The sequence below is a fragment of the Syngnathus acus genome, chromosome 19, assembly GCF_901709675.1.
Source record: "Syngnathus acus chromosome 19, fSynAcu1.2, whole genome shotgun sequence".
NCBI lineage: Eukaryota > Metazoa > Chordata > Actinopteri > Syngnathiformes > Syngnathidae > Syngnathus > Syngnathus acus.
In genome coordinates this window covers 5,328,738-5,348,395 of record NC_051103.1, presented here as the reverse complement: position 1 = coordinate 5,348,395, position 19,658 = coordinate 5,328,738, and the positions used below count along the sequence as shown (strand labels likewise).

At 44.8% G+C, this 19,658-nt stretch overlaps 5 protein-coding genes across 8 annotated transcripts; 4 read left to right on the top strand and 1 right to left on the bottom strand.

Moving 5' to 3' along the window:
* Window positions 1-303: 303 nt before the first annotated feature.
* aldoab (aldolase a, fructose-bisphosphate, b) lies at window positions 304-2,712 on the top strand. Its single transcript, XM_037279173.1, has 7 exons — window positions 304-448; window positions 992-1,110; window positions 1,181-1,447; window positions 1,527-1,687; window positions 1,753-2,011; window positions 2,089-2,288; window positions 2,354-2,712. The coding sequence occupies exons 2-7, from the start codon at window positions 999-1,001 to the stop codon at window positions 2,444-2,446; spliced, it is 1,092 nt and encodes a 363-aa protein (XP_037135068.1). The 5' UTR covers window positions 304-448; window positions 992-998; the 3' UTR covers window positions 2,447-2,712.
* A 244-nt stretch (window positions 2,713-2,956) lies between these two features.
* zgc:123217 (uncharacterized protein LOC641414 homolog) lies at window positions 2,957-5,090 on the bottom strand. The gene is made up of 6 exons (XM_037279179.1): window positions 4,965-5,090; window positions 4,568-4,585; window positions 4,337-4,499; window positions 3,842-4,110; window positions 3,434-3,579; window positions 2,957-3,343 (listed from the first exon to the last, which is right to left on the bottom strand). The coding sequence occupies exons 1-6, from the start codon at window positions 5,014-5,016 to the stop codon at window positions 3,026-3,028; spliced, it is 966 nt and encodes a 321-aa protein (XP_037135074.1). The 5' UTR covers window positions 5,017-5,090; the 3' UTR covers window positions 2,957-3,025.
* A 1,848-nt stretch (window positions 5,091-6,938) lies between these two features.
* si:ch211-180a12.2 lies at window positions 6,939-13,576 on the top strand. 3 transcript variants are annotated; one of them, XM_037279116.1, is made up of 13 exons: window positions 6,945-7,525; window positions 8,554-8,868; window positions 9,037-9,333; window positions 9,811-10,116; window positions 10,351-10,461; window positions 10,554-10,715; window positions 10,812-11,129; window positions 11,194-11,244; window positions 11,320-11,574; window positions 11,645-11,989; window positions 12,351-12,602; window positions 12,678-12,974; window positions 13,071-13,576. In XM_037279116.1, the coding sequence occupies exons 1-13, from the start codon at window positions 7,474-7,476 to the stop codon at window positions 13,097-13,099; spliced, it is 2,790 nt and encodes a 929-aa protein (XP_037135011.1). In that variant the 5' UTR covers window positions 6,945-7,473; the 3' UTR covers window positions 13,100-13,576. The 3 variants fall into 3 exon arrangements, with proteins under 3 accessions (XP_037135013.1, XP_037135011.1, XP_037135012.1); XM_037279117.1 differs by having other exon boundaries at window positions 6,947-7,525; window positions 10,899-11,129; XM_037279118.1 differs by lacking the exons at window positions 12,678-12,974; window positions 13,071-13,576 and having other exon boundaries at window positions 6,939-7,525; window positions 11,645-12,139; window positions 12,196-12,493.
* A 395-nt stretch (window positions 13,577-13,971) lies between these two features.
* On the top strand, window positions 13,972-17,106 carry si:ch211-136m16.8. Of its 2 annotated transcripts, XM_037279162.1 has the most exons (6): window positions 13,972-14,162; window positions 15,230-16,306; window positions 16,393-16,591; window positions 16,666-16,709; window positions 16,774-16,865; window positions 16,944-17,106. In XM_037279162.1, the coding sequence occupies exons 1-6, from the start codon at window positions 14,121-14,123 to the stop codon at window positions 17,002-17,004; spliced, it is 1,515 nt and encodes a 504-aa protein (XP_037135057.1). In that variant the 5' UTR covers window positions 13,972-14,120; the 3' UTR covers window positions 17,005-17,106. The 2 variants fall into 2 exon arrangements, with proteins under 2 accessions (XP_037135057.1, XP_037135056.1); XM_037279161.1 differs by having other exon boundaries at window positions 16,774-17,106.
* Window positions 17,107-17,588: 482 nt separating this feature from the next.
* On the top strand, window positions 17,589-19,486 carry LOC119138816 (transcription factor 7-like). Its single transcript, XM_037279187.1, has 8 exons — window positions 17,589-18,000; window positions 18,083-18,127; window positions 18,212-18,258; window positions 18,340-18,408; window positions 18,569-18,725; window positions 18,786-18,893; window positions 18,965-19,013; window positions 19,299-19,486. The coding sequence occupies exons 1-8, from the start codon at window positions 17,716-17,718 to the stop codon at window positions 19,418-19,420; spliced, it is 882 nt and encodes a 293-aa protein (XP_037135082.1). The 5' UTR covers window positions 17,589-17,715; the 3' UTR covers window positions 19,421-19,486.
* Window positions 19,487-19,658: the final 172 nt, after the last annotated feature.

Below are 19,658 nucleotides of genomic sequence, written 5' to 3'. Positions count from 1 at the left end.
ATCCTTTATTATTCCCTCAATGGGGAAACTCCTGTGTTAGTGTTTGTGACATCATCAATTTTATTCAAATGTTTTGACGTGGTGTATTTTTTTAATATTTTAGTGCATTTTTGTGGGTTCCTTGGACCCACCAAAAAATGTTATTCCAAATCTCACTGGCTTCCTCCCTCATGCACATTCTCACACAGTTTTCCCTTCCCTGCCGTTTTGCACGCACTTAGACCATTTGCCCTTTGGCTGGCCACCAGCCATCGCACCACGGAGACGCGCTGAATGTCACGAGTCCTCTCCGGTTGCGTCCTGTTCTATTTATAGCCGAGCAGCTGAAATGTGAAGGGTCACAATGGGAGGATAAATACAAGGGCCGCTCGGTCCAGAGGGTGTCGCAGACGAAGGCCACTTCTCTACCTCCCTCTTTCTTCTCCCAGCTCTCTTTCTGATCTCAAAGGTAAAAAGTTTTTATTTTATTTTAAAGCATGGCGTGCAATGTACATTTCAATTCCACTAACTTAGCTGTGAGGCACTAAAAATATCAAACGTGTATTTTAATTCTTTTTCCCCTGTCTGCATCTCTCACATATGCATTTTTATAAACAGGCGACAAGTTATTGTGTATATAATTGACTGTTCAACTATTTTACAAGTGGGATTGCCCAGAAAATAATATTTAGCAAAACTTTGGGAAGTTCTTATGAGGTGTTGAAGCAACTTAAAGCACTTATTGTTGCTACCGTTACTGGACATGACTTGCATGGTGTCTTATCTCACACCTTGCTGCTCAGTCAGAGCGCATGCATTGCTGGGCTGTGTATATTTAGTTCCGTTTCAAGTTCTCGGGGGTGGGGGGGTGAAGGTCACAGATAAGAGGGGAAAAAATGGAATAGGTCAGGGACGCACGTGTGGAAGGGGGTGGAGAAGCAGGCCGCCATTTGCTGGTCTACCACCAAACATTTGACCACCATGTTCCTCTTTCTTTTATCTCCACAAGCAGAGTCAAGATGCCTCACGCATACCCCTTCCTCACTCCTGAGCAGAAGAAGGAGCTCAGTGACATCGCTCACAGGATCGTCGCTCCCGGCAAGGGAATCCTCGCCGCCGACGAGTCTACCGGTAAGGATAGGCGTCGGTGTCCCGATACTTTTGTCGAGCTGATCCTCACTCGTCTTGTCCACCACTCCAGGCAGCGTTGCCAAGCGCTTCCAGAGCATCAATGCTGAGAACACCGAGGAGAACAGGAGGCTGTACCGCCAGCTCCTCTTCACCGCCGACGAGCGTGTCACCCCATGCATCGGCGGCGTCATCCTCTTCCACGAGACCATGTACCAGAAGACCGACGGTGGCAAGGTCTTCACCCAGCACCTCAAAGACAGAGGCATGGTGGTGGGCATCAAGGTGGACAAAGGCGTGGTCCCTCTCGCCGGAACCAACGGCGAGACCACCACTCAGGGTGACCTTTTTCGTCTTTCCGAGCAGCGTGTGAAAAATGGCGAGATGGTTTTTTGGCTGAAGCTTGGTGTTTGCTCCAGGTCTCGATGGACTGTATGAGCGCTGCGCCCAGTACAAGAAGGATGGCGCCGACTTCGCCAAATGGCGTTCCGTGCTGAAGATCACCTCCACCACTCCCTCAAGACTGGCCATCATTGAGAACGCCAACGTTCTGGCCCGCTATGCCAGCATCTGCCAGATGGTAGGACGGGGAGGGTCTGGTGACACCTCCCGAGGCGCTTCCTAACGCTCTCCTGCATTCCTCAGCACGGCATCGTGCCCATCGTGGAGCCCGAGATTCTCCCCGATGGCGACCATGACCTGAAGCGCTGCCAGTACGTCACCGAGAAGGTCCTGGCCGCCGTTTACAAGGCTCTGTCTGACCACCACGTCTACCTGGAGGGCACTCTGCTCAAGCCCAACATGGTTACCGCCGGCCACTCCTGCTCCATGAAGTACAGCAACCAGGAGATCGCCATGGCGACCGTCACCGCCCTCCGCCGCACCGTGCCCCCCGCCGTCCCCGGTGCGTCCATTTTCTAAACCGGCGCTTTACCGTTCTCATTTGTTTCTCATTCACATTTGTGCCCTTTTCCCGCTTAGGCATCACCTTCTTGTCCGGCGGTCAGAGCGAGGAGGAGGCCTCGGTCAACCTGAACGCCATGAACCAGTGCCCCCTGCACAGACCTTGGGCCCTGACCTTCTCCTACGGACGTGCCCTGCAGGCATCAGCCCTCAAGGCCTGGGGCGGCAAAAAGGAAAACGGAAAGGCATGCCAGGAGGAGTTCATCAAGAGAGCTCTGGTGAGTTTGACAGACTAAAAATACATTTAGCAAGAGCACTCACTTTTATTTTTTTCCTCTCGCAGGCCAACAGCCAGGCGTGCCAGGGAAAATATGCTTCCTCTGGATCCAGCGCCGCCGGCGGAGAATCCCTCTATGTGGCCAATCACGCTTATTAAACGAGCACGTTCGCCCACTCACGCCGACTACGCCCGTCGCTTGATTGGGTTTGTCGTCTCTCGGTTTAAACGTGAGCATGGGGGGAAAAAAAACCCTCCTCACAACCGGAAGATTTGCCTCCATTCCCTTGACCTTTACGCCCAATCGCACCTTCTCTCAGGTGAATATTCCCACACTGTTTTTACACAAGTTTTCATTGGATCGATTCCATCAAGCACAGTGATAGAATTTATACTGGTTCAGTGGAATAAAGAGTTTACCCTTCTATGTGGTGTCCTTCCTAAATAAATACACACTAGTTGTAGGATGATCCGAGTCGTGTGGTTATCAAACTCCGTTTATTTGTGAGTCAGGTGGCATGCACGGTTTAGAGAGGCGAGCCAGTGCGATTGCGCAAGAGCACCCTCCACTGCCGTAGACACTGCTGCAAAACCCTATAGTGTATACTTTCGATGAATTACTTCTTTATTTCAAGATGATTCGTCAAATCTAACATGGGAAAGTTTGAATGTGATTCAGAAAGATTTTTTTTTTCTTTTAAATCAACATTTCCATTTGATGTCTTAGGAGTTATTCAGTTACAAAAGATGAATGCCCAGCAAGAAGAACGCGATGACGGAAAGACCCGGAAGCGTCGAAGCGTTCGGAGGGTTTTCCGTAGGGGTTCCCGTACTTAACGGACACACGAAGCTGTTGTCTGGGTCGACACCCGTCGAGGTGAAATCGGCAAAGCTAATGTTAGCTCCTCCCACTTGCGCCCTAATCCAGTCTTGGTAAAAAGACAGGCGGGTAAAGGCTTCGGGAATCCCGATGGCGCAGGGTATGCCGAAACTGGCGAGGCCGGCCTGGATCCACGCTGAGCCTTGCTTACACTGCACGGGTCCGCCCGAATCTCCCTGAAAACACATTTTGAAAAGCGAGCTCAGAATGTTGACGTCAGATATGAAGGAAGTAAAACCGTGCTGCTGTATAATAAGAGAAAAAACCTGGCATATTCCTCTGCCATCCTCCCCTGCGCATATCGTATTGTCGCCGATGACGGCGTTTTCCACCAAGCTGTAGACGCAGCTGCATTGCTTGTTGCCAATGATCGGAATTTCAACTTCTTGCAGTCTCTCGGACACAGTTGTCTCTGCGGGAGAAATGAAGTTAATCCCACCATTGTTATGAAGTATTCTACTCCACTGTTTTGTTCTGCCTTGTTTATTTTGTGTGTACTCCCACTGCCAACCACTAGATGGCGCCAGGTTACTTTGAAACAACCGGAGCAGCGAGCATTTCAGCCCAGCCTGGATTTTGCGGACGATCACCGCCACGTACTTTTTACGCCTACACAAAGCTGTAATTTGATTTTCTAATGTTCCTGTTCCTGCGTGACTGACGATAATACTCACCATTAGCTCCGAGTTTGCCCCATCCGGTGCCCCAGCACATGGTCCCGTTGTTGAACTGGCTGGAGTTACTTGCCATGCAAATGGGTCTAATGTAGTTTGTGTAAGTGATGGGGCTGCTCAGCCTCATGAGCGCGATGTCGTTTTGAAAGGTGGTGTCGTTGTAGTCGGGATGAACGATGATCTGGCCCAAAGTGCGGTTGACCTCGTTAACATTTGTGGTACTTTGATTCAGTTTTCCAAAGTACAGCAGCCAATTGTCAAGGACAGTGCTTCATTTGGGAAAAGACAAAAATACTATTAAGTTCTTCCATGTTCAATTTTCCGGTTTGCGTGAAAGATAAAATGATGTCACACTTTAAGCACAATTTTTACACTGATGAACCTGAGACAATTGAACAAATTAAATCTCCTGGCAATGTGCCACAATCTGGAGTAAATAAACTATTAACTATTTATAGAAATGCTTGACTCAGAGTTTTGACAAAGCGGCCTTACCTGGCAATGCAGTGAGCTGCCGTGAGCACCCACTCTTCGCTGATCACGCTTCCGCCACATATGTGACTGCCTAAAAAATGCAAGCTGACTTGCCAGGGCCACATGCCTTCTGAGGCATTTTCACCTCCGACGATTCTTGGGTTGAGCGGTGCAACTCCGCATTCTGCAGTGGACCAAAGCGAACTTACGTAGTATCAGCGTTATGCTAATGAAGCATATTGATGAACTTACCCTGAGCGTTTGAGGCACCTGTAGGAAGGAGATAAAGAAAATTGGACAAAAAAAAATCAAGCTGGTGAATGTAAATAAGGAAAGTAGTAAAATATCATTAGCAGAATCGAGTAATTTGACCATAGTTTGATCCTCGGGGCAAATCTAATGTGTACTTTGTCAATGTTTGTCTTTCGTAAAAAAAAAAAAAAATTATACGGGATAGCATGAATATATTTAACTAGCAGCTAAGCTAAGTGTTAGGAAATTTATGGATAAAGATGTTAATAAATTTGTTTTCATTTCAGCAGCTAAATGAAAAGTCATTGTGTGTGTGTGTGTGTGTGTGTGTGTGTGTGTGTGTGTGTGTGTGTGTGTGTGTGTGTGTGTGTGTGTGTGTGTGTGTGTGTGTCCTCACCTAGAACTGTGAGTAGTATCCCCAAAAGGAGAGCGCACGTTGTCCGCAGCATTTTGCTCAAGTGTACAGGCAGTCTTGATGGTTTTCATTTTACTAGTCCGTCCATCTATTTATATAATACAGTGACCACACCTCTGAAACCGGTTTTTGTAGCGCTTGCTTGCATGGTGACAATCATTATCCCTGCCACAATGCCGTCGTATCTTGAGTGACCGGATTATGAGCCTGAAATATGGAATGTTCTCCTTCTAGTCTTATCATTTTTATGTGCACGACATCGCTCTGGTATGAACTTTGACCATGGTGGTCTGATTTTCTCATGAATTTTCCTGGTGTGGCTTAAGGAATTGTTTTTGTTATTAGCAGAGATGACAAAAGTACTCACACTAATCAAAAAGTCGACTTTATCGTCGACTCGTCGTGGTTTTGTGGCCTCCTCGTTTACCAATCGATTCAGATTTTTAGAACACGCATAAAAAGGTGACACAGTCTCGCTATTTCCACTTTGATAGTTTTTTACAGGCAGCGTCATATAAAAAATGAAGTCAATTAAATTCCGCTCTTATACAATGTGTACACAGGGCGGATAAATGCAAGGCAACAAAGTAAGGGTGTCCAGTTTGCGAGTTCTTTTGAATTCAGATAATAGCATTTGTTAGCTTAGCAATTGTTGACTGAAATCTCCCAATCCGATTTGTCCTACTTTAAGGTCGACGTTTCTGGCAATTATTAAACATTGTTAGAACTTTTTTGATTATGTCTATATAAATCACGATCATGCCCTCGTTTTTAATCCTCAATGAAGTTTGAAAACTAGTCCCAGGGAGCATTTAGGGCCAGCAGAGGGCAGTGTTGCATGATGGCCCGGGTCAGGATTTCACGTTGTTTGGCCCCACATGGACCCATAGTACTGGTTCTATAAATCTATTATTAAGCTTTAGCATCCTGTCAGTCACGCTAATCCTTGATCATGTTCCTCAATGAGGAAGTGAGCCCAAAAAATGTCTTGGGTGTCAATTAAGTTGCAAATCCGGTCACAATATTAAATACACCTGCATCAAGGTGTGGACGAGACACAATTCATCATTTCCGCTCCATTCGCTTCTCTGCATGTTAACTCCAGATTAAGCATTCAGCCTGATGAAAGGAACAAGAGTGTTAGAAAAAGAAAGAAGAGAAAACAAAACATTGGGCCGACGCCAGGCATGCGATTGGCTCTCAAGATAGCAAAGGCAAACCGGTTAATAACACACAAGTGCCACTTGAAAACTACTCCAAGGCGTGCACTTTGGAAGCAAATTAGAAGTGAAAGCAAAACTAAGCACTGAGAACATAATTAGTGGTTTGTAATTTCACGTGACAGTTCTTTGGCATGACGTTTATTTTACACGTCATGAGACATTGTTCTTTTGGCTAAGAACACATCTCAGGAGTAATGCTATCCCTAAGGCAGGTGTTACGTTTTGTTCAAGATGTCCGTCGTTGAGTAAAGAAAACAAAGATGTGGAGTAATAGTGCTTTTATAGTGGCCACAAGCAGGAAGAAGGAAGAAGGAGAAAAAAAGGAGGAGAAAATGAGGGGAAAACATATTCTCATAAGGCAGGCACTTGCTGTGTTATCTGTCAGGGTCCCGGGTGGCATACATCTTTTGTGGCTCCTCACTCATTCTGAGTTGGTTTTTCTGCATGTGGGTCAAATCAATCGCTATAACAATAACTTTTTATCACCTGAATGTTTTGTATCAATGTGTCCTGAAGTTAAAGAGCTTTGCCTTATGTGTAATGGAAAAGTTACCAAGTGTGCTGTGTCAGTGTTCTGATTAAATAACTGTGTAGAAATTATTAGGGGTATTTACACATTGATTGACATGATAAAATATATAAATTAATAGGAATATGTACACATTGATTGACATGATGAGTAAAACAGTATAAAAGTAGAAAAAATAAAAAAATAAAAAAGATATTAAAAGTGAAGACAATTTGCAATTCTAATAATGACACACGAATTTGATGCCACATAAAATGATGTGGTGGGCCGTATCTGGCCCCCCGGGCCTTGAGTTTGACACCTGTGCCCTAAGGAAATAACTAGTACAGGAATGATTCAATGCAAAAGAGATTTTTTTTTTTTTTAAACACGGGATACAAAGAACTTGCAGTCTCGCAAGAGTGTTTGCCCACATAAGCTCAGCGGGATTACGTTTTGTTCACAGCAACACTGCACCAATGTAAAGTAGGTCCAAAACCTTGGCCGAAGGCCACTTTGAATTTCAAGTGAGCGCTTTCTGCACTTGACTTGTCCCTTCCCGTCTCCCTTCTTTTTCGCACTAGGGGATGTCGACACATATCCCAGGCCTTCTTTTTGGGTACCCAAGAGGGGAGGGGGGGGGCTATATTTCTTATTTCTCATGTAGCGGGTCCGGCCCCACCCCCTGTCACCTAACAGCTCTATATAAGACAGCCAGAGGACCCGATGATAAGAAGCCGTTCTCAAGACAAGCCTGGCCATGCAGTTTAAAGTCCTCGTCTATGTGGTCTTGTTGCACCTCATAAACAACGGTGAGTATTGTGCCCTCGCACAGAGGCCGCTTTGTTGTTGCTTTTTTTTTGTGTGTGGCACTGGACTCTGTTGATGGGTTCAGGTTCAGGTGCCAGTTTTTTTTTTTTCATTGGCTATAATTATAATGATATCCTGATCAGGTTTCACTTGCAGTTGGAAGGCAGCATCACGATTGGATTGTTTTGGACGATTGATTGGGTTGGTCTTTGTTGTGCTTGATGCTTAATGTTGAACTGTCAGTCTTGAAACGGTTAAATGAGGAACAAAATATCCCTTAAGCTTGTAAGCTTCAAAATGTATTTTAAATTTTGAAATGTTTTTTTTCAGATGTGGGTATGCCTAATGTTTACAAAGGATAAAGCACCTTTGCATATTGTTTATTGTTGTCTTCATGTGTTGCTGCACCGAACGTGTTTTCCATTATGACCGATGCTATTCATTAGCCCGTTGGTGGCGTTTTGCATTGTTTATTAGCATGAAGCTAAATGGATTGCATTACTGCACTGAACAGCTCGGAGAAAGAACTGAACTTTTCTCTCGACATACCGTTGCACAAGGTAACACTGTACAGTTTATTATACTGATTGTTCTGATATGTCTTCACTAGAATATAATTATCCCTTCATCAGGAAAAAAAATTGTTTCATGAGTCATCAAAAACTCACACTGATTGTTGCGTTAAATATTTGTCGGCAAGCACGGGCTTTTATGAAAATGTCATTCGTCAGCTGTCACTTGCTTGTTATTGGCAAACAATTAGCTCACGGGAGGGAGAAACTTTTCCATTGCAGGCTTTTATGTTTGCCGACAAGTATTTATTGTGCTGGTTACTAATTAAGCTCATCGCCGCCAAGAGTTGACTGAACGGCTTTTTATTCACTCAAGAATGAGCGAAGCCAGGATCAAAAGAAAGAACTCGGAAATTCAAGGGAATTGGTGTGTGACTAACACGCTCTCTTGAAATGTTTTCTTTTTTTGCATTCAGGTCTTTTCCTCCTTATATTGACATATTTTTGTCTTTGAACAGTGTCCTCTGCTGACATCCAAGCCGAAGCGAATACAAATGCCAGCCTCCCTTGCAACGTGGCCCTGAAGTTGGACAAAGTGGATGAAGCGTCGATAGAAGTCAACTGGGTCCGTAACGGCTCAGTCGTGGCCTCTTTCAAGAACGCCACGGCGTGGATTGATGACAACTTCTTTTGGACCCCGGGCCGTTTCCTCAGCGGAGATTTTTCAGTGAGCGTCCTGCGTGTCGGCCTGAGCCTGCAGGGCGTGTATGAATGCACGGTCCGCTATAACTCCACCATACTGGACTCAAGCACGGTTACACTCAGCGTCTTTGGTATGTTGGTGGCATTTTTTTATTTGATAGATGAGAAGAAAAGTGGTCAGGGACTATAGTGAAGGAGTTGCAGGAATTGCTGGCGAGTAATGGCTGATTACAAAACAAATGAGTCAAACCATAACCAAGTGTGATGTTTTTGCTGACTCATCCAAATGTTTCTGCTAGCTCCCCCATCTGTGTCAGTGCCTCCTCACCAGTGGCTGGCGTTGGGGGCAGAGGGCCAACTGGAATGCCGCGCAGATGGCTTCTACCCTCCACCTGTAACGTTCACCTGGACCAGAGACGGCCAAGTCATTCAGCCCGCCGAGCAGCTCGACGGTGAGAAGACCCCCGATGGCTTCTACAGAGCAGTTGCCAACCTCACCTACTACCCAACTCGATGGGACCAGAACACGACTTTCGGCTGTAAAGTGAGCCACAATGGCGTCGACCAAGAGCTCCATTTTCTTCTCAACATCACTTGTGAGTGCATTCGAAATTAGTTCCATCGGACTTTACATGAGAGGTATTTTTTTAACAATTCAGGATAAGGCACTATCAGGAATATTTTTATTTTTTTATAAGAATGAACTTTTAGGAACAGACTCTACCACTTTTTTACATAAGCCACAAATTCCGATTAGCGCTCTTTACACAGAAGGTCAGACAAGGTCGCTGTTATGATTCCAGCTAGGTGTGAGTGTTTTTCTTGCTTTCCATTGTTGTTTCCGTTTCACACCTCTTACGGGAAATACCGATCATGCTTGACGCAAACGCTGGAGCCATACATATATTAGAAAAGCCAGCATGGCCAGTATGGCCACTTTCGAGCGCTTTGTCGTTGCCCGAACAGTTTTAAGCAGCCTCCAACTATTTGACAGTTTAAGTGTACCTCGAGTATTTAATTTCCTCTTTTAATTCCCCTCACTAATGACTTCATTTGTGCCCCCCCCCCACAAGACTCCCCCACCATCAGACTCTCAGCAGTCCCCTCGCCTTCCTCCAACAGTCCTCTAACCCTCTCCTGCAACATGGAGAGCTACTACCCGGAGGAGATGTCCGTCTCCTGGCTACAAAACGGCACAGTCCTCCCCGATCCGCCTGACACCGAGCAGAATCCGGATGGGACCTTCAGAACCACCCGCTACTTCACGCTGAGCCAAGAGCAGCGGTGGAGGGGGGGGGAAGTGGAATGCGCCGTCAATCAGCCCGGAGTGATGAATTCGGCCCGGGCTGCAGCATACCTGGAAGAACTGGATCCTCAAGGTTGGATTGACAGAATAGTAAACACCTTGATGGGCAAGGGTGGGGGTGGGAGGGGCACATAGGATTCTTCACATGGTTCTTTTGCATAGCCTTTCACACTAAACATTCTTTATGCAGTCATATCTGTAAGTCACTCATCTCACATCCGCAACGGACTGACCTTATCATCAAATCGTAGTTTTATCACTTGACACCTGAAGCACTGTGAGAATTTTTCTTTGTCTTCTTCTTTAGATAAGGAACCAGTGCTCACTAAATCTGCGAAGGCATCCGTGGCACTGATGTGTATCTCCCTGGTGCTTGTCTTCCTCTTGTGCTTTGGCTTTTCTTGGAGGCGAAGAGATGGTGAGGCAGGCCTCAATCGCTGGCTATAGATGTCAAAGATCATGTCCAGGAAACGTTTTCGAAACTGACGTATGTCACGTCTCCCATTTCAGAGAAGCAAAAGTCGCTTGCCGTGTCGGGCATCATCCTCCCCCCTCGCATCATCGTGGGTCAAAAGGGCAGGGTGAGCGTGAGCATCGAAGGCAGGAGGGTGGAGCGGGTCCAGACCACCTGGTTCCTCAACGACACCCCGATCTCCGACACCTCCCTCACAGGTAGCGAAGTCACATCAGGAGAACTGAGAACAACATTCATTGACCAACATATGCTTTCTTGCTATCCACCTCCATTCTGCTAACAATGTCCAACAGTCGGGAGCTCCAGAGCAAACTTTAACTGCCTCTATAACCCCCTAACGACCATCCATCTGCCCTACGGCCTAACTCTCACTTCCCCAGCGCCGGAGAAAGGTCCTCTGCTGCCCTCTAGAGGAGAGACGGGTTACTACAAGTTGCATTCCCAAGGCCCGCTGTACTCAACAGCGAGTGGAGTCCAGCAGCTCGTCTCGTCGCTGACCTTCATCCCGCAGATCTCCATCCACAAGGGAGCCGTGTTTAAGTGTCAGGTGGCCTACGCGGGCAAAGACAAAATTGTGATGGAGAGAGTCTCCGAGAGGTTCACCGTTCTATGTAAGGAGTTTCTTAATGAGCGATGCAAATACAGTCCACTCCCAATCATTTTTTTTTATTTCAGCTGCACCAGAGGTTTCCGAAATCCAGCTGGCAGAAACGCGAAACAACCCGGGTGAGGCAGACGTTAAACAAAATGGATTCATTGGAGCCAAGCAACTGATTTTTAAAGGGGATTTTTGTTTCGCAGGGGTCGTCAGCATGACCGTGCGAGCGTCCCACTTTCACCCGGACGTCATCACCTTTCGCTGGTTCTGCCAGGGGGGAGAGCTGAGCCCGGTGGCTTCAAAGGCCTCAACCTCCCCTCGACCCAATTCCGAGGGCTTCTTTACGGCCTCCAGTCAGTGCAAACTGCCGCGAGCTGAGATGGAGCAGGGAGGAACTAGAGTGTGGGTCAGCGTCCATCACATCGCCCTCAAGCAGCCGGTCACTCGGGAGACCAGAGGTCAGAGAGGCCACCCAGTGTGCTGTCGAGTGTAAATACGAACAAACACATCCCGATTTATTTTGCGCAGGCTTCATCAAGCAGCCACGCGTGTCCGACATCTCGTCCGCCTCCTCGGCACCGGACCAGATGCTGACCCTGGGGTGCGAGATCACCGATTTCTACCCGCCCGACGTTACGGTCACGTGGTTGAAGGTGAGAGGGGGCGAGCAAGACGACAGCGAGGACGAAGTGCTGGAGGGCTCGGAGATGTGGGGCCCCGTGGAGATTCAGCCCAGACTCTACAGGACCACGGCTACTTTGAGGACAGCCAACAACCGTGAGAAACGACAGCGAGGGGGAGGGATTAAATGCCGAGTCGAGCATATTTCCCTACAAGAACCCATTGAGAGGCTTTGGAGAAATGTTGACATTGGTGAGAATGAATCACACGCTTCCTTTGTACTTTTATTTATTCAAGGAGGGCCGATGATGTTCTGGTTACCAGCAATTCGACACAATACAGAGTGTAGACATGAAGTATGAATTACAAAACCAACAATTTCAAAAAGTATATTCCGATTATACGAAAGATTATTCTATTTTATAGCATTTTTTTATTCTCAGGCTTACATTTTTGGATATTCAGAGCCATGCTATTATAGCCTAGAAAAATGACAGTGGTCTTAAAATACACCCTTGTGGCATACCTACACAGATTTTCAGTTTGTCCCTCTCAAACTTTTTTCCACTACAAAGCTTTTGATTGACTTTAGCATTTTGTGTCACACGCTCAGTTGCTCCCAGCATCCCTTCATCCATTTCGGTATGTTGGAGCAGCGAGGGAGTGGGCGTATTCTCTCTCCTGTTGAAAGGGGGTCACCCCAAGGTCAAGTTACTGTGGACAGCCGGCGGGACCACCCTCTCACCCCTCGATTCTAATGAGACGGAGGAGATAGGTGATGACGGGCAGAGGGAGCTGAAAAGTGTGTGCGCCCTCGAGAGGTCCACACAAGTCCCCGGTCAAAGTGACAAATGGAGGAAAATAAGTAATTATTTTTCCATCTATCCGATTAAATTTGTGCAGAGTTCAGTACTGTGATACCTTCATGTTCCCATTCCAGAAACCAAAGCAGCTGTCACATACCCGGACACCGACGGGATAGCGTACATCGACGAGAAAGCGGACGGGGAGAACAATAACGACGAGGAAAAATACGAAGAAACCAAGTCGTCAGATGGAGAGGAGGCCAGCGATGACGACGTTGATGATGATGAAAGAGAGGAAGACTCGGCAGCGTTACACATCAATAGAGTTAATTTGACGGACGGGAGCAAGGGAGGCGAGAGAGCTCGGTTGAGAGTTATTGTGGAGCTCACACACCCCGCACTCAAAATGCCCGTTTACAGAAGCTGGACAGGTAAGACAACTCAGCAGGATCATTTTAGAGCTATACATTTTTTTACCCCCTCAATAAATAAAATAATATATTTTTTTACATCATCCTGCCTTTCAGAGCCCAATGAGGAAATATCTTCCATGTGAACATCCTCACAGTTACAAAAAACATTTTCCTGTGCCACTTTTTACTAGGTAATAGTTTGTGTCCAGTTTTTGTATTTGTCATTGAGACAAATTTTACTTCCAGTAGTTTAGGTATTTTATTTATTATGATGTTTCTTCCAGCTGCTTGATTATTTGTAAATGTTCTTATTTTTGTACAAATATATTTTACCAAATCCCACGATATGAATTACTATCAAATTCAGCAAATAAAATCTGACCTCAGTTTGGGGTGGAAATAAGTATGATTGTTTTTGTTGTGTTTGACAAGAAATGGAAATGAGTCACCATGCAGAACTGATGCGGCCAATGAGCTACTTCCCGTATCAAATGAAACTTTATCTTACCACATTACCGCCGCATACAGGAAGTTGTTTTAGTTCCTCTTGCCCAAAGGATGGCTGTGCAATGGAGATAGTTACACACAAGGTTTGCTCAAAATAATCTCACTGGCCACTACATTAGGTACGCCCTAGAAACTTATATCTTTTGTAAATCTTATATATCCTATATATTTATTCTTTACTATTATTCCTACAAATTTAGTGCACTTAATACCAATTTTTTGAAAGCTAGATTAAAATGTTTTTTTAAACTTTTATTGGGCCATATGAAATGCCTTTGAAGGGTTGCTCTGGACCGCAAGCCTTGAGTTTGATACCAATGTCATGCCAAACAGCCAATTAAAATACCTATGACGTCTTTGAAATAAATAAGAGTTTTTCAATTCACTTTTAAATGGTTCATTCTTGTATAAAAAAAAGAATTGATTGGCGATTGATGGAGAATACATTTCAATAATATTCAGCTGTACTTAATCATGCGCCTCATTGACCGGAAGAGTTTGTATTATGAGGAACCCATGCTGAGGGGAACAAACATTTTGTCGCCGCTTGATACGGATGCGAACTTTTGGCCAGGCAGGAGAATATTTGTGCTTTTATTACGACTCATTGGAAGAAGAAAAAAGTTTAAATTCGCTTGCAAAGTGTCATTTTAGGCTATGGATGCAGCCAGAGTCGAGGGGACGCTGTGGAATGTTATGGTGAGTACCACGATGATTTCTCGTTTGTATATTTGCATTACTTTCGGGTTGGTTCAAAGGATGAAAACCTTTTTATTGATGATGTAAGATTTTTTTTATTATTATTGCTCTAACATGAATAAATAATAAACGCTGTAAGAACGCGAAAATAAAAACAAAAAAAATAATTTTAGGATTTTTAGGATTTAACTTCATAAAAATAAAGTGTTATAAATTATGCAAAACATATCACGAGCTTGCGTATGTACACACATCAAATTTTCTTTTAATCTTAATGCAACGTTCATTATAAACCTTAATTTTGTGTTGTGTCGTCAGTTTATAGTCAAGCCCGCCGTTTTTTCCTTCGAACCACTTCCAACGCAACTTCCGCCATAACAAGAAGTACCAAAATAAGATTCGGAGTTACCGAGCTAGTAAAACGCTTGCTACTGTCAGTTACACTCTACTTTGATTTGCTTATTTGTAGCTTCGGCCCTTCGTCTCTCTTTGCGTGTGTTTGTGTCATATGTGCGTCACAGTGGTTGGCGCAGCTGCTGAGCGTCATCCTTTGCGTCAGTGTGTGCAGAAAAATAAACGCATGCACACTTTTCTTTTTCTACCGCTTTGCCGTAGCTTGTTTTTTTTTTTTTGTAGTTCATTTTTTTCCTTTGCAAATGTCCAATATATGTGACAAACACTTGTCGGTTCTGAATTACGGGACCGTTTCCGCAAGGCCAAAGGTGAGCTCTTTAACGGAGAAGCAATTATGTCATTATGACGTCACTGTAAAACCAACACATTGAAAAATCTCAATTGTGTAAAAAAAAAAAAAAAAATTCTATTGGGTCATTTTTGTCTTTCTAAGATTAAAAATATAAAATATTGGATAGTCATTTGAAAGAGCTTAGGCACCGAGAGTAATTGACCGCTCTAAAAATGTATATTTATCCTCAAACTCTTTTTTTATTTATTTATTTTTTTTAGATTTTTAAAATAAGACTGCATTAACAAATCAGGTATCAGGATGAATAAGCAGGAAATGAATGAGGTCATTAATTTGTTTTTTCTTTGTGCCTGTTTGTCAGTACTATCTAGTTGGAGCTGTCAGCAGATTCCTTAGCCCAGAACCTTCTAACATCAATAATGAGCCAGTCCAAGAATCCAAAAGTGATGATCAAAATGTTTCTGGTGGCGTCCGTGAGGATCAATCTGACATGGGAGCGTGTCAGTTGAATAAATCGCTGCCTCCTCGGGCCGGTACGGAAGATCAGCTCAAGACTGAACCACTGCCTGAAGGATATGAGAAGACGGAGGATAACTTACCGGAAACCGGAATAAAGTCTACAGACATCAACAAAGAAGTTGTCCAAATTCATACGAGCGAGATGAACACAGTTGACCTAAAACACACCAGCAACGGAGAGTCAGACGCAATAACGGCTGAAGTAGAGGCGGACGACAATTGCATGGCAGAAGTAGAGGTCAAGGCGTCACAGGAAATTGGCAAAGCCTTTAAAAATCCGCCCTGTGAGCCAGCGTGCGAGGACCAGCCTCCTGAACACAACAATGAGGCTTCTCCAGATGGAAATAAAACTCAAGGATTCCTGGAAGCGGAGGAAATGCAGACTCACCGACAATTACAAGAAGAGGCGGAGAACCTTGGAAACACCACACTCCCAGAGCAGAAATCGAATGCACTTGAAGGCGACATGGAAGATCTTCAGGAGGAGATTGAAGGAGTTGATCTGGAACGAACTCTGCACTTGTGCAATGCATCCGGAGGCGACAATGAGACCAGAAAGGAAACTGCGGGATTCCCTCATGAAAAACTCCACACGGACCAAGTCATCCTCGATACGACCTCATCGGACGAGAGCTTTGACCCTGAACAAGACGAGCTATCAGACGAGTCTATGGACAGGCGGAACGACACGGAAAGCTTCTCGGTTATATCTTCGCCCGAGTTGGGCTTCTCGGATTGCTCCTTTGGCGAGTCGGCTTCTACCTGGGAAGCGGCGAAAGCGCTCGAGCGGGCCGACGATGGAGACGTTCTTAGGTCGGATGCGTCGGAAACCCGAAAGATGGATTCCGAGGAGGAACTGGCGACGAAGATTTTGCAATCTTCGGACAAAGCGGAAAAGCCCAAAGGTGAAGAAGCTGAGGTACGATTCTTGCAAAAATGACCCGGTAACATTCGAATAAGTCGATAATATTTTAATAAAGTAAATACAAATATTCTTCATTGCAGGTGGGCAGCTTTGCGTTGAACTTTGCCCCTCAAAGGTCAAGAATCGCCGCGAAAAATCCTCGCGCGAGGCCACCGAAAGATCGCCGCTCCCTTCTTCTGAGACCCTCTGTGGATCCTGAAACTGCGCCGCCGGAAATCCCCAAAATCCCCGCCGGTGTTCATGTGTTGGGAGGCTTGGGATTCGGACTCAAGATGCCCGGTCGGTTTCTTCTAATCACAAAACCGACTCGTCATCACAGTTGGTAAACAATGTCACATTATTTTTTTTTTTAGGGTTCGGTTTAGGCTTTCCTGTTGTCAAAAAGGTACCAAAGACGGTAAGTGGTAGTCAGCCTCCAGTTATTGTTTGATACTTCCTCAGTTAATGCCGACTACCAACAGGAAGTGGAGATCAAACCAGTGCCAGAGACCGATGCCACCAAACGAGCCGAGGTGCCGCGCAAACCAAAATGGATGCCACCGAGACAAGCAGGGTGGATACAAAACTTCATTTTTTTTCACGCAAAGCTTAAAAGCAGCATGTTTTGTTTACGTTTCATGTTGTGTTTTAGATTTGGAAATCCATTCATATCAGAGCTCAAGACCAAATTGAAGAAAGCCACCAAAAACTGAGATGAACTGTACTTTTCTTTTGTGTGAATACTGTATTTGGATATATTATGAAATGTTTTGTGTGAAAATGAATTTTGTATTAAACTTAGATCTAAAGCAACACTTTTGTGTGCTCCTCTTGCTACTTTTTAGGGGCAACATTTTACATCTTGAACAGTGTTGGCTAAATAACCATCAAAGTCATATAACAAAATGCTAAGCTAACGTTACCCACTGTGGCATCATCCTCGCTGTGTTGTTCTCTCAATGATCTTAACTTTGATCTTATTGAGTAACAGGTCGATATTCGGCCTTAGAAGGTCCTTTAAAACTAGAATTTTTTTTGTTTTTTTTTAAAAAGTTGTTGTTGTTGCCATGGTGATTGTTGATGATGTCACAGAGAGGCCAAAAGAGATGAAAGACACTAGCAGATGGTTTGGTTCAGCATGTGCTAGCAAAGTCTTTTAGAATCAGCTCATTAACAGCTCAGCTTCTCTGGGTAAGTATGAAAAAAATAATGTCAATTACTTAGCAAAAAAAAAACAAAAAACACCTACACTCGGAAAATTGAATGTTTATCTGTATTTGCATCTATTTTATTTAAATCGGTATAGATTCAACATTTTTAAAGTCGCCATTTCATCTGACAAGCTGTGGCTTGACCAAGATTGTCAAAATTGATGAAACTGCCTTCCATTAGTTTGCTGCCCGCAGGCTTCTTCCAATGGTCCAATGGATCGAGATGATCTCTCAGACCAGCTGGTCAGTTTTTGCGATCAGGACATGATGGGTGACACGCCCAGCTTCTTGCCATCCCCCAATCTTCCTTCGCTCCGTGACCCACCAGCAGAAAGCATCTACACGGAGCTTCGGACTGTAGAAGGCGAGGTGGATGGCTCGGGTGTTTGGTTCCCTCTTGGGAGGATGCTGGAGGTTCCCGCTCCGATGATGACCATGACTCCCATTTTGGAGCCGCTGTGCTGTCCTGGTTTGATGCTGCCTTGTTGCCAGGGCCTGGTGGGATCAAATGTTGATAGAGAGCTCTGAAAAATGAGAACAAAATTAAGCATGTTATGTTGGCTCTGTTCTTCTTCCCTAGTCGCTCCCCTATGACTGGCATGAAAGTCCCTTTGATTATCAACTGGTAAGACATACTGACATGTCAACATGGCCTTATAATAAAATGAAATTCTAGTCAGTATTCTCAATTCTACATTTTTCACTCCAGGAGGAAGAGCCAGCAATGATGATGACACAACCTACAATCGGACATGCGTATGTGAACATGTTGAAATGTCTGCATTATGTGTTTATTATGTTGGTTATTAAACCTATATTCGTCTTTAATCAAAATAGGAACAAGAATATGCCACTAAGAAGTCAATTTCCTTGTGTTGCTGCCCCACCGAAGTCCCCCACAGCGCTGTAAGTCTACTTTTCAGTGTATTTGGCGCCGTCTTGTGGTAATATTTGCTCATTACAGAAAGACCGAAAAGACCATATTTCGATTCCGATGATTCCGATTAAAACTTCGATGTTGCATTTCATTCAGATCTCATACTATTATTTAAATGTTCTGTTCCAGAGGGGAGCGTGAAGACCGACAGGATAAAAAAAGTGAAAAGTACGTCAAGAAGCCCCTAAACGCCTTCATGCTATTCCGGCAGGAGCAGAGGCCCAAGGTTGTCGCCCTGCTCAACATTCGAAACAGCGCTAACGTCAACAAAGTGGTTGGACAGATGGTGAGTGCGCCACATCAGCTCCTAAAATGCATCACTGGATGATTTCACGTATATTTGCAGTGGAAGTCGCTGACAAAAAAACAGCAAAGGAAATACTATGAGCTCGCCGATGCTGCCAAACTAATCCACACACAGCAGCATCCCGATTGGTCCTGCACTGAAAACTATGTAAGTCTACATGACGTCACTCGGGACGCTCCAGTAGTGGGTCAGTTTAGAAATGTTTGTGTGTGTTCCAGGGAAAGAAGCGGAAGAGGCAAAGGGTCAAAGTTAAAGACAACGGTCAAGGTAAGATCAGGGCCGTATTACGTTTACAAACTACAGCCCCCCCCCCCATAATCAGACCCTGGACTGCGTAGTAACCTTGTGAAATGATGGTGAGCGGATGTACTCTGTTGCCCTCTTGTGGGCAATGTCTTCAAGTACATGCTTAAACTATAAATATAGTAGTATCCCTGGGTGTTTGTAATGCTGTGTAGCGCTGTGCAATAAATCAAAATCGATTAACTACGTTTGATGAAAAAAAAAAAAGCCACTCTACAAGTGAATCTACATTAAAAAAAATATTTGCAGAGGACACGTTCCAGGCCGCACGCCCAGACGCAGCAAGCAACGAGACTCATGCAATAAAGCAGGACAGCCATCCTATGGCGACCAATCCACAGTTGAGAGTGATGCTGGAGGTGATGCTTTAACCCAAGCGCTTTTGGTGTCCTTATTTTTTGTTTCTTCAACATTCAATAAAACACATTTGAAATGTTGTTGTTGTTGGCGTTGGAAAGTAACCGCACAAATCACAAGTATCAAGAACAATACAGGGTTAGAAAATATTAAATTTGATTAAATACATATGGGGTTATATGCAGCTTCCCCGCCAAGGCGAGTAGGGGCGGTGTAGGCAAACAGCGCGAGCTTCTTATTCGTGTGTGAAAC